At 32.0% G+C, this 14535-nt stretch overlaps 2 protein-coding genes across 2 annotated transcripts; one reads left to right on the top strand and one right to left on the bottom strand.

Moving 5' to 3' along the window:
• Positions 1-335: 335 nt before the first annotated feature.
• On the bottom strand, positions 336-3866 carry LOC149494858 (uncharacterized). Its single transcript, XM_089723676.1, has 2 exons — positions 1381-3866; positions 336-793 (listed from the first exon to the last, which is right to left on the bottom strand). The coding sequence occupies exons 1-2, from the start codon at positions 3740-3742 to the stop codon at positions 420-422; spliced, it is 2736 nt and encodes a 911-aa protein (XP_089579802.1). The 5' UTR covers positions 3743-3866; the 3' UTR covers positions 336-419.
• A 6251-nt stretch (positions 3867-10117) lies between these two features.
• On the top strand, positions 10118-13746 carry LOC149494859 (uncharacterized). The gene is given in 5 exon segments (XM_089724445.1): positions 10118-11271; positions 11669-11767; positions 12370-12522; positions 12882-13286; positions 13289-13746. Coding segments are annotated over 5 exon segments (1857 nt in total). The 5' UTR covers positions 10118-10380; the 3' UTR covers positions 13598-13746.
• Positions 13747-14535: the final 789 nt, after the last annotated feature.

Genomic DNA, 14535 nt, shown 5'->3' on the forward strand with positions numbered 1-14535 from the left:
TTTGAATATTTTAATTTCTTTTAGTTTTAGATTGGATATTTTTTTTTGTGTTCATTTATTTATTATAATTATCTATTTTTACATCTATATATCTTTATTATTGTCTTTATAGATGGAATTCTTTTGTATGTCTTTCAAATTTGTAATTTTGCCAAAAAAAAAAAAAAAAAAAAAAAAAAAAAAAAAACTAATACTTATTGTCTAGGACTTTTGTATTATATGCATTTACTTTTATTTATTTATTTCTTCATTTCTCTAAAATTGTAGATTTTTTTTATAAATATTTTTTTTCTATATATAATAAAAAAAAAAAAAAACCTCTATGCAATAAACAATATCAAAGTAAATAAGGCAATCCGCGCAACATGCGGGCTTCCTCGTAGTTAAACGTATATAACAATAATGAGTTTCCCAATCGATTAATAGCTAATAACACCATCATGTACTAAAAGTTCTCCTAATTTAATTTCAGAAAATGGCTTCGTTAATGGATGCCATTTACCCACTAGCTTCGAAGAAACGTGTCCCATAGTTGGCCGAGATTGAGGATTTGCACTCAAACAATCAAATGCAAGTTTAGAAAAGTAGACCACTCCCTCAGCTTCATTTTTTTGAGGTGTTAGCAGACGTTGGTCAATCACTTCTTTTATCAGTGTTTGCTGCTCAATTGATGAGAAAGATGAAAGAGATGAAATGAGATCACCTGGATGTATCCCCATTATAATCTCCAGTGTCAGCACACCAAAGCTATAGACGTCGCATTTTTCATTCACTGCCATTGTATAAGCTAGCTCTACAAAGTTGTCAAATTCCACATTAGTTTGTAATGATGATATACGAATATATTATATATGTGATAAAATATTGGTACTTCAAAATTTTTGAATTAGATAAGTTCATATGCATTTCACTGTAAATGAGTAGAAGTGTACAAAACATCCGAGCGAACCAAAAACCGAATTGATTTCGTTTCGGTCGGCCTGCTCAAAGAGGATTCGGTTTTCTTGATTTAGTCGGTTTGAACCCCAAGTTATTGGTGGTTTAATTCGATTTTGCAAAAACTAAATTGGTTAGACTTCAAACCTACCTGAAATGGTCAAACTGTTCAAAATCAACCGAACCGATTAGTTGATTCGAGTCGGTTCAGTTCAGATGCCATTTTCATTTCAGTTTAGTTCCGGCAAAAAAAAAATATGGTTTTACATCATCTAGCCTTAGTTCGTTTCAATTTAACCCGAACCAACAATTTGCTCACCTCTATAGATGAGGGTTAGTGTAATTATAGACAATAAATGATCGTGGTTTTTATGACCAAAGCACACAATGGATTATATATAATTTACTAATAGATATAAGTTAAAGATGACTTTTAAGGTATACCTGGAGCTGTGTACCCAAATGTGCCTGCAAATGAAGTCCAATTTGATGAGTCAGGCATCAGTAGCCTAGCTATGCCGAAATCAGAGACATGAGCTTCAAATTTTGAATCCAATAGAATATTACTACTCGAAATGTCCCGATGAATAATTGGAGGGAAGCAATCATGGTGCATATAAGATAACGCATTAGCTATTCCCTTAACGACATTTAGCCTTTTACTCCAATTCAACTCCATTGCTTGTTCTCTATCATTTAAAATCTTTCCCAAACTTCCCTTTTCAATGAAGTCATAAATCAAAAATGAGTGTCTGGTGTGCGAACAATACCCATATAGCTTTACAATGTTTCGATGACGAATATTTGTTAATACTGAAATTTCATTTCCAAATGCTTTCAAATTTGCTATCTCTCCATTTTCTGATTGGTCATGAATTTTCTTCACTGCTACCACTCGACCTGTTTGTAACTTAGCTCTGTAAACGGTTCCACACCCTCCTATGCCAATGCAGTACTTAGAGTTGAACTCCTCAGTAGCCTCAATAATGTTTTCATATTGCATATCTCCATCGTCGCTCCATATTGCGTGAACTCTTTCAATATTGCTTGACTTTGCTTTTCTGTTTATAATAATTCTCTGGCAAAGGAAGAAGAAATCTCCAGCCAAGACAGAGAATAGAAACAAACTACCCAAGAGTGGAAGAACAATAACGTTTACTGTCTTTTTGTTCTTCTTTCCCTCGGTTTTGTTAACTGGAAGAGAAATACAAGCCTTTAAGTTGGGGTTATTACCACACAAGTGTCTATTATGTCTCAGTGCTTCAAATGAAGCCGCATGAAAGGCTGTAATATTGGGAATCTGTCCTTCTAACTCGTTGTAGGATATATCCACCTTTGTCAAGCTTAACAAGTAATCAGAAGAAATTGGAATAGAACCTGACAACAAATTGTGGGAGAGATTTAATGTCTCTAGTCTTTGCAACTCTACGAGCTGTTGTGGTATCTCTTTTGTTAACAAATTGTTACTGAGATCAAGGCTTTCTAGAGAGTGTAAATTTCCAATCTCTGAAGGAATGCTATCTGAAAATTTGTTTTTGCTGAGATTTAAGAACAGCAATTTTGAGCATTCACCAAGTTGTTTGGGAATTGACCCACAAAGATTATTTGCAGCCAAGTTAAGATCTTCAAGATCACGTAACATTCCAATTTCTTTAGGAACATCTCCTGAAATCTTGTTGTTGGCTAGAGAAAGTCGGTACATCGTTAAATTCCCTAATTCTTTTGGAATATTACCCATGAGATGATTCGATGAGAGGTCAAGTAATTGCAATTGAGTTGCCTTACTGAGTTCAGATGGAATTGTGCCTGAGATACTATTCCCAGAGATTTTAAAAGTGGACAAATTATGAAAATCTTCCCACTTCCATGAAAGCTCACCATAGAATTTGTTATCGCTTAAATCCAAAATTTTCAAGTGTGGGTATGTCCCAAAATCATGCGATATATTTCCACTAAGTTGGTTGCCCTGAAGAAAAAGCCTCAATAAGCCGCTACAGTTTCTTAAGCTTTTTGGGATAGGACCAGTGAAATAATTACCTTTAGCAGCAAAAAATTGAAGTCGTCTTCCAGCACATATACTTTCTGGGAGTTGGCCTTCCAATCTATTGTCATATATTTGCAACACACTTAAGAATGTAAGGTTCATATCTGAAGGAAGGGTGCCAGAAAGTTTGTTGCTATGAAGAAAGAGCATCGATAGCATTGTCATGTTTCCTATTGAAGATGGGATTGAACCAATGAGATGATTATCTGACAAGTCGAAATCAATAACAGACCTCAACATTCCAAGTTCACGGGGTATGGAATTAGTGAGTTGGTTATCATAAAGATAAAGATATACCACGTTGGTTAAGTTTCCCAAAGAAGCAGGGATTTCACCACCAAGATTGTTGCTTGAAAAATCAAGCAAATTGAGAGATGTCATCTTTCCAACTTCTGGTGGTATGGAACCATAAACTGAGTTGTTATGGAGATCAAGGTGAATAAGTTTGGGAAAGGACAACAAACTAAGACCATAAAGAGTTCCTTTTAAACCAGAGTTTGCAATACTTATATTGACAACACTTCCAGCCTTATTGCAAGAGATTCCAGTCCAGTTGCAAGTTCTAGCACCTCTAGTCCAAGAAGAAAGGATAGATTGACTATTGTTATCAAGAGTGCTTTTCCATCTTAGAAGAGCATCTGCCTCTTCTGCTACTCCGTTTTTAGTAGCCGCATAAGAAGCAAAGGGAAGGAGATGAAAAGAAAGTAGAAACATAGAAATAATGGACAACAAGGAGAGTAGTCTTTCGAAGGAAGACGACATAACTTCTATTATTTAGGTGACTGAACAAATGAGTAAAGGAAGGAGGGAGGTGGATAAGTTACTGGTTGGATTGAGATAAAGATGAAGGGCTATCAGTATTAGCGGACAAAGTAGGAAACTCTATAGGAACACTGTGTAGCAGTTGGCAGAGATAATGCTTGTTAAAGAGATTATTATTGATGGAGTTGATTGAAAATTTATTGGAAAACAAATTGGAGGAGGTTGACTTGAATGGATCTGATGGAAGATTTTTTATGGAGTGATTTACAAGTGCTTGAATCTTGGTGGGTATTGTTTGAAGTAGAAAAAGACACATTAGAGCTTAAAGTCTATACCATTTTCTAGGAAAAAACTCTCTCTCTCTCTCTCTCTCTCTATATATATATATATGTATATTGAATTCTTCCTAAATAAAAACCCATATCATGATGGAGATTAAATCATAAATTAAACATTAGAAGAATTTGATGCACCAAATGTTAAATAAGAAGACAAATATTATTGTGTTAGTTCTTCAGAATACTAAGTTGATTTTGTTATTGCAAAATTTGGAAAGGAAGTTCAATTATTATCTAATAAGCAGAAAATAGATTTAAAAAAAAACAAACAAGAACATTCAATTTTAAAGGGAATCAAAATGATAGGTAATAATATTTTAATTAGCACAAGAAAAGCGTATATGGGTTCCTAGGTGGGTGTTGATGGCTCCAAAGCTAAAGCATTTGATATTTGCCACTCAAACACATCAGGTTGGAACATACCCTTCCTTGAAAAGAATTTCATGGCAAGCAATTCTATAAGGAAAACATTTGATACTCTTTAAACGTTGTTCTTCAATATTATACTTTACTAATGGGGATTTGCTTTGGAATACGTTGGATATCTTTTTCATCAGCATTTTTTTTCTTGCATTTATCACAATCATGAGCATCATACTCAAAAGAACAGCAGCAAGAACAGTTGATGCAGTCAAAATTGGGTGAACCATAGTAGATAGCAGTAACAATATTATGAAAATCAAATCGGATGTAGTCAGGACCCAATTAGATATGTAGAGTCATTTGTAATAAGACCCAATTCAATTAGATATGTAGAAGTCAGATGCGTTAAGTTTCAAGTTAGATATGTAGTCAATGACTGAATTAGACATATAAGACATGGTGGATCTGCAGAGATACAGATCTTCAATACAAACTTGTTTCCGTTTGACTAGCTATATTAGGGACATATATGAAAGTAACTATTCTAAGTTTTATTTCATTTTAAACCTATGATTTAAGTTACTTCAATATCTCATTAATTGTTCATTTAAGTTTAACTTAACATTTTATATATTGATTATTGCTGAAGCAAGTTGGAGTATATAAGATGTGGAAAAAAAAAGCTAAATAAGGACGGTGGACACAAGTTAAACATGATACGCTAATATGATTTTTATGCAAGAACAAAAAAACATTTCTCTCATGTCGAGGAGAAAAAGAAAATCATGGTACGGCATTCAAAAATTAGAACTGAGTTAAAAAAAAAAAAGTTAGAATTATTATAAATATGTCATAAATCTTTGTCCCCTGTAAAATTTGTTTATTTTTATCTAATGTGAGTCAAATAAACTTTTTTTAAATATAATTAATTAATAATAATATCAAGAATTATAAATAATTATATAGAACAGACATAAAACTTTACTATTAGTAGCTAATAGAATTTGTTGATCTTTTAACGAAGTAAAACAATTCATATTCTTTTAAATAATGAAAATAAAATTTTTAAAAAAATATAATACTAGATCTTTATGCTTGGAGTTGATTTTAACAAAAGATATAAATCTTTACAGTAACAACTAGTTCGTTAATTGATTTAGACATTAAAATAATAACTCCTCTGAATCTTTTATAATTGAATTATTTTTTCAAGAATTTACAACACATGAACACATATGAGTTTTCATCACTATGCATCAACCACATCAATGGAAAAACAAACCGCACTATTAAACTTTATTGATTGAAAATCTACAATTGCAAATTAAGATCTAAAATTTTCAACCAAATAAACCAAATATCATAAGTTATCTAGTAATAAACTCTCACAAAAAAGAGACAAAGAAACTCTAAATACGGAGACAAACCAACAATAACAAAATAAAAACAAAAAAGACATATTTGTTATACAAAAAACAGATATGAGTTTATTAAAGCAAAAAAAGGTAAAACAAAGAGAGAGTAGAAAGTAAGAGGGAGAGGCTACCATTAGATAAATAGCGTTACCCCGAAACTAAATTTAGGGTTACAACGCTGAAAGAAAAGAGAGAAAGGCTAGTTAAATAAGTTATTTTAACCACTAAGTTCCAATGTAATGACTTCACTATCATTTACAAGCGTAAATACAATAAATAGCTAAATATAATTCTCTTTCTTATGCCCAACCTGAGGGCGGACAAATTAATGCATTTTACTTATTGAACAACAAGGTTCTATGGTCGGTCCATGACCCTGAATGTCGAAGGAGTGATCTCGTAGTTCCTACGGAATAAAAGTGATGGGGTTTTATAAATAAAAATAAATAGTAATAATATAATCATAAACGTAAAATTATTTTTCAAATTATTCAACATAAAAATATCATGATAATAACAAATACTGTAGGTTAACAAAGTACGTTAAAACATATTATTTAATATATCAAAAAAATTTTATTTTTAGTTAATTTGTTTACTATATGTATATATTTTTCTTTTTTTTTTTACATCTACTTAAATGTGCAATGTATACTTCCATTTTCTTTTTTATCTTATACTTATAATAAAAAATATACTGAATTTATATGCTTTAAGGAAAAAATACGTCACAATAACAAAATAATTTTTTATTAGCAATAAGAATTCAAATAGATTTAAAATATTTTCATTATTATTGAAACAAAAAAAAAAAAAAAAAAAAGAAAAGAAAAAACCTGCTTGAAAGTTTTTGAGCTAGTAGGTAGCGCTAAAATATTTGTATAGTCTATTAATATATTAAAACTGTAAATATATAGTGATTCATTAAATTAACATTTTAATTAATTATGTAATAATCCTAATAGTCGAATTGCATTATCTTAGTTAGAGTCCCTTTAATTTCTTTCATGGCATAGCACATAACTTAGGATGTAAGCTGTGTTCGACAATAGCTGTTTCAGATGTCAGTAACTTAACTTCGGATGTATTAAATTAGGTTGTATTCGATAATAGCAGTTTGGGTAACTTAACTACCAAAAGAGCTAATTTTACTAAATAAACCCTTAATTATTAGTGGGTAATGGATCTATTAATAAAATTGCTTAAATCTTATGTTTTAACTAAACACTTCATCCTAAACCCATGTGGGATAACAAGGTCAAATAATTTATTTGTTATCAACTCAATTGCACTTGATTTGAATTTTTATTTTATCTATCACATTTAACCTACATCTATTATTTATAATTTCTTCCTTGATTTGGATTAAATTAAAATCATCTAAAAGTACTTAATTAGGTCTTAATTAAGTGTCTTAGATGGTTTAACATCAATTCATCAAGTGCTAGGTCAAGTTACTAGCTAAGATGCTTTATCTGTTAGCTTCTTTCGCCATAACTTAAACATACTTAAATCATAAGAGAGGAAAGAAATTGTGAAATATTTTATTAATTGATCACATGCTTTCCCTCGAAAGTGCGGAGTAAAATTACTTAAATTTGGCAATATCACGTAGGATTCCCTATTCCATTCAAAATGATTTTCAAAAATTGAATGGTATATTAATTATTTTGTTTTATAACTTATTTAATAAAATTAATTTATGATTAAATGGTAAAAGAAAAGCACCCAAAGGCTTTAAAAGTCATAGATGTGCACATTATTTTCTCTATTCATTATTTTTTTTAAATAACTTATCTAATGAAATTAATTTGTGACTAAATGACTAAAACAAATTGCCCAAAAGTTTTAAAAGACATATATTGCGTTATTATTACCCATTTATTTAAAATATTTATTCAAAAATTAAAAATGATAGTATAGCTCTACGAATTAAAATAATAATAATTTGAATATTACAGAAAAGACCCATTCCAATAAGAATTTTTTTTTTCTTTCTCTAATTATGTAAACAAATCCAATAAAAAAAACCAGTAATCATTTTTGTGATTTTGAAATGAACAATTTTGTAAGTGTTAAATTAAAAGAAAAGAAAATTTAAATTTTTTTAAAAAAATATATACTACAACCGTACATAGCACGGATGAACCACTAGTTAACATATTAAGAGCAGTAAAAAGAATAAATACCTCCACGATCAACAAGGAGAATTATGGAACAAAGAAACTTAAACCTACAATAATATCGAACTCTTAAATTGTAATAGAGACATAAACCTTAAAAAAACATATCAAACCATCAATTAAGAGTTTAAATGGGTAGAATTACGGGTTGACTTGCATAACTTCCGAAACCGTTTATTAAAGGTAAAAAAAGTAATTTAATTCCTAAGTATAATTTTTATTTAAAAACTTTTGTTATAATTAATTGTTACTATGGATAAATTCCTTTTCTAATTTAAATTCTTGAAATAACATTTAAGTATTATGTTAGTTTAACTTAATGAGTACTTATTTTTCCATGAATTTTCTTAATAGATTTACCTGATATTGTATTTGTCACGACCCGAAACCATGGCTGGACCGGCACTAGGGCCCAGGTAAGCATAAGGCTCTCGAAGCCCGTAGTAAGCCTGAACTGCTAAAAATTCAACCATAACAATATGAATTTCAAACAGTCAGCCCATATTGCTATATATAATAAATCTCATAATTATATTATACTATGACCAAAATCTAGCATATTAACATTTTATAGCTCGGCCCAATTATAATACGAACATTCATAATATGTGCTAACTGGTTTATGCATTTACATAAATGAATAACTAAACATTCACCTAAGTTAATATAGCTATATAATAAAATAATTACTGAAATTAGAAAATTTCTTTTCTAGCTCTACGGTGAAGGAAATAGAGCTTTAGCCGGGATAAGAAGAATCTACTTCCTGAAAAAGTTAAACAAAGAAATGTAAGTTTAATAACAAATAGTAATTATTACATAACACTAGGCATGGCCACCGGTTCGGTTCTAACCGAAACCGAACCGTACTGTAGACAAACTGGAACCGGATTGAAACAGGCGGTTCATAATTTTGAACCGGAACCGGTGGTTCAAGGGCCGGTTAAGGTTCATGTCAATGTTAAAATATGAACTGAAACCGGCCCAGAACCGGCGGTTAACTGACGGTTCCGATCCGGTTCGAACCGGATGCACAAAAAATTGTAGCTTAAAATTTTTATAAAAAAATTTATATCACTTGATTTGATTATAGTTGATTTAATTTATGGTGAAAAGAAATACAATGGTACATAAGTTATAAAAAGTAGTGAAAAAAAAAATACTTTCAAGTGTACAAAAAAAGAGTGTAATGGATAGTTTTTGATATGATAGGTGGTTTTTATTTATTTTTTGGTAAATAAATTTTATTCATTTTTTAATCATTTATTTATTTATTTACTGTAATTTACTAAATTATCCAAAAATATAGCTGTTATTTTTCTGTTATAAGAGACAATTTGGGAAACTAATAAATGAGAAACATGTATAAATATGATGAGTTGGTGATTTTTTATTTCACAACCAATTATATCCTAACTCTTCTCTTATTTTCAATCAAAATTATCTCAAATTTCCATAGTTCATTATTTTTTCTATTGCTTTATTTTCCTTAATATTGGAATTATCTATTGTTTATTTTTTATTTTCTTACATCCAATTCCAAATTCTTTCTCTAATCTCAATTTTTTCCATTCATAAATTTACTTCATTTAATTTTTTTAATAATTTTCTTAGTATTTGAAAATAATAATTTTCAACTCATTCCATTAATTTTATATTCCATTTATAGTTTTCTATATTAGTGAATTAGCAAAATTTGTAAATTTAATGTAATAATAGTTCTAAGTTAGTTAATAGAAGTTTTTCTTTTAAAATTTTATAATAATTTATTTAGTTAATAAAATTAAAATATTTTAAAATTATTATTTATTATGAATTCGAAATCAAAATTTTATTATTTTTTTAAAAATTTGCGTAATGCAGGAACTGAATCGGAACCGTAATTCGAACCGCCGGTTCGCTGGAACTGTGTCAAACCGTGCCGGAACCGGAACCGCACCGGAATCGGAGGTTCAAAAGTCGGTTTGGGTTCAAAATTTTAAACATCTCGAACCGACGGTTCACTGAACCGGCCATGCCTACATAACACAAACATTCACATAAATGCTTCCTAATATATTAAAATCAACACACAGACGGTAAAGCTTATGGTACAACATCGGCATCTACGAGTAATTACATCTTCACGGTAGATTACCGCAAACTCAAAGGGTGCTACACCCGTTTTATAATACTGAGGAAAAATGACTGCAGGCAGCGGCAGATCAACAGTTGCTACAGTTAAGCCATTGGGATGGGTAAAGAACTTCACTTTCTTCTTCTTCTTCTGTTCTCCGCTTGCTTTTAGTTCTAACTCTCCTAACGTCAGAAACTCACTGAACTAATCTAAATCAAATTTCATGGCCATGAATCCCCATCAACATCACCACCAAACCTTGACTCCTTATGAACAGAGACTTAGAGACGAAGTTCTTTACCTTCATTCTCTTTGGCACAGAGGTCCCCCAACCCTAAACCCTAAGCCTAATTTTCTTAGATCCACCAGATATTCAAGTTACAGTAACAATAACCCGTCAAGAAATCTACATGTGTCCAACTCCATATCCTTTAAGAAAATCAGGGGAAACAAACACAGAAATCAAACTGCCAAGAACTTAACTATCTCTATATCCGACCCATTACCTGACCCTGGTCCTGAATGGCCTGTTAATCCACCGGCGTCTTCTCCTCCTCCTACCTGGAGCCCTGCTTGGCCTTCTTTTAAGGAAAAATCGAGTCCCTCGACCCGAACCGTGCCCGACATTGATGAAGCTAAGTTTGCTGCAATGCAAATGCAGCACAAGGTAGTGAAGTCCTGCAATAGGTTTTTCGCCAAAAGGGTTGATTTGGGTAGCGAAGAAGATGACGAATTTGACGAAGAAGGTGAAGAAGATGATAGTTTTAGTGATGATAGTGAAATCGAAGAAAGTAAAGAATTCAAGTTCTTTTTGAATTTGTTTGTCGAAAACAGAGAATTGAGGAACTTTTATGAGAATAACAGCCAAGAAACTGGGGAATTTTACTGTTTAGTTTGTGCAGGGATAAGAGTGAAACTAGGGAAAATTTTTAAGGGTTGTTTGGGACTTGTTCAGCATGCTATAACAATATTGAACACAAAGAGGAAAAGAGCTCATAGGGCTTTTGGTCTAGTCATTTGTAGGGTTCTTGGATGGGACATTAGTAGGCTTCCTGTAATTGTGTTAAAGGGTGAACCTCTCAGTCAGTCCTTGGCGAATTTGGGCGAGGCCCTGGTACATAAACAAATATTCGTTTATGCTATGTTTGTTGAAGTTAAAAATGAGCAATTGACCATCATTTGTGTTATTTTTACTTGTTAATTTTTGTCAAAATGTCTTCGGAATTAAGAATATATTGGTATTTGTCTCATACTTATGCTTAATTGTATCCATGCATACATGGACATGATTTCGTACCATTGAGCTTTGGCTCAGTGGTAATGGAATATCTACTGGGCTGTGTTGTTGCATTTTCAGACCCAGTCAGAACCAAATTAACCGAAGAAGAAAAGAATGTATGCTTTCCAAAAATATCTGAGAATTGTTGTTTGCAACTAGTTTTGTGAAATTGTAAATGAATTTTGGGGTTTTATCAATTGGCTTAATTTTGCTTCAATATTAATCGTTGCAGAATTGTTTGAAGGAAGATGATGCTAAGGAAGTTATTGAAGACTTTGATAATGGAGTTTCTGGTATGGATACAAGTCAAAGGGGAGGCATGGATTACGAAGTGAGATAATTATACTATAATTGGATATATAAATGCTATTTAGAGTCTCTGTGTCTGTTCATTTGGTATAATCATGTATATACAGTGTTGATGACAATCAAAATTTTATAAACACCAATGATTTCATAATGTTAAACGAATCTGCAAATAGAATATCATTTGTTTATATCAGTCACCTTTACGGGGGCTAAAGTTATTTTTCATTTGAATGGCAAATGAGATCTACTTTACATACAAAGGAAAAAACTATGGTGATAATTGCAGTTGCATAGAAAGTACTTATAGTTTACAGGAGAAAATTTTAGTATTCAAAGCTACAATTTTTTGTAAAATGTCATCCTATATCCTTAACTTGCATTAGTACAAGTACAACATTTCTTAAATATCGTTGCTTTTTAAATTCTCAGAATATCCTACTGATAGAATAATGAAGACCATTTAAGTCATGCTTTTGCAAAGACACAGCCACAATTACGCATATCATTTCTGGTTATTTGTTTTTGTGGGGAGTAGTGGAGCTCTTTTGAGACTCTTCAAGGTTTCCTATTTGGGATTATCATCTTTTTTCCCTCTTTTTCTGATTTTTTTTCTTTTTTAGTTAGGAAGTGCTTGGGGAGGATGATCACAATAGAGTAACTGAAGAACTTGATAGTGGAGTACCAGACTTCGAAACAACTAAAGATAGAGCTATGAAGGGTCTGATAAGAATGCTGTTTTGGCTCTGTTTATATGATAACATAATTATGTTAAATCAAAATAATTAGAATATTAGTTAACTTGAGATATTTAATTCTCTTGGAGACTGCACCCATTATTCTCTAATGGGAAAAGTATCAGTTTGGGGAAATTTTAAACCAAATCGAGATATGAGTTTGCTATAAAAGGAAAATCACCTTTCTGAACTCTATAAAATCACCTCTTTTATAAAATGCCATCCTTAAAGTCAACTTTTCAGCAGAGACCTACGAGAAATTCTTTGAGATAATAAATCTTAAAAGTACTGTTTTCAAATGTCTTTGTTGATAAATTTCTCAAATCGCATGTTTGTAAATCTGTTCTCATTTTTGTAATTCTTTATGTTGCTTACATTGGTGGATCTTTCTTTCCATCCAAGAAGCTATTTGGGCATAATGTTTTTGGTTTTATAAATAACGCCTATTGGCTTGTTCTTCCTGGAAAAATAAATTTCAAACAAAGGTCTGAGCCAACACAATCCTCTGACGTTCACTGGCTGTGTTCAAATACTGTTGACGAGTCCCAATCAACACCAATGGAACGGCCCGCACCAAATCCTCCAACCACTAAAGTGGTATGTGCGGCTTCTGCGGAAGAACGTACAAGTTTTTCCATAGTGCAGCTCCAACTGACGTGCTTGGAAGAATGCCAAAAATTCTTATCAAACTCATCTGGTTCTGACGGTGATGAAATGAGGAGGACAACACTCATCTGGTTCTGACGGTGATGAAATGAGGAGGACATCAGTGACAATGATTTGCCGGATGAAAATGAAGTTGAAGATGAAGATGGGTCCAAGAATTCAAGTTTTTTCTGAGATTGTTCACAGAGGGTAAAGATTTGAGGAATTACCATGAGAATCACTATGAAGATGGGGAATTTTATTGTATGGTTTGCCGTGCTATTGGGAAGAAGGTTTGGAAGAGTTTTGAGCGTTGTATTAGTCTTCTTCAGCATTCTATTGCAATATCAAGAAAAAAGAAGAGGAGGGCTCATAGGGCTTTTGGGCAGGTTATCTACAAGGTTCTTGCTTGGGATATTGATCGGCTTCCAACAATTTTATTAAAGGGAGAGCGTCTGAGTAACTCTTTGTAAAAGTCAGGCATCTCGCAGGTAATGTTTTCTTATTCAGGCATTAGAGATTGTAAAGAGGAGGGAGGGATAGAATTTAAAGAGATCCTAAATACAATTCTTGTCAAGCAAAAGTGATATGGGTAATTTTTGTGGTTGTATTAGCTGTTCAATGTGATTCTTCAAGCTTATATATTCGCCTTGGCCATTGGGCAAGCAGTCCAGTGGTCTTGTTATTGTCATAGGGGCAGACAGTTAGGGGGTTCAAGCCCTTACTTTCCCCTCTCCCTTGCACAGAAGTACAATGGCTTTGCCAAATATTGAAGGATTAGCCTTTGGAAAATGCTGATGGTAAAAATGGAGATTCTTATGCCGTATCTAAAATGGTATTGAATTATCCTCTGAGGAGGATTCTCTTGTTCATTGGGCAAATGGCATGCTGATGATGTGCAAGTTTGGTGATTTTTATAACTTTAATTGATTGGATGAGGAATGGTCATGTTTTTGAAAATGATTTTTTTTTTCACTTCAAAATTAGTTAATATAGAAACACATTTTGTACTAGCGTATCGAGTCTTGGGTCGATTTAATGGGTTGGATGAATAGACCCTAATCAGGTTTGGGTCATTTTGGATTAAATGTAAATTTGGACAGGTTGCAAATTAGATACCCGGATTGAATTTACAAATTGGGTCCAGATTTCTCACCCCTAATTGTGGATATCTTGTACTTTATAAACGGCAAAACGGAAAATGGAAAATTCCCATTACAATTGGAAACACCCCAGCGATTCTTTTTTAGGTTGGCAAGCATTGCTTTAGGCTTCTTGAATCTTGCAGATAGAAAAGAGTTCATTTCATTATCATTGGCTAAATCATACAATGGCTAATGGGACCCACAAATATAGTTTTTTAATATCTAAAAACATATCTTAAAAGTGCATGCTAAAATAAGTACTACAA

Source organism: Jatropha curcas, chromosome 7, assembly GCF_041381405.1.
Source record: "Jatropha curcas cultivar XTBG-Jc1 chromosome 7, XTBG_Jcur_1.0, whole genome shotgun sequence".
Taxonomy (NCBI): domain Eukaryota; kingdom Viridiplantae; phylum Streptophyta; class Magnoliopsida; order Malpighiales; family Euphorbiaceae; genus Jatropha; species Jatropha curcas.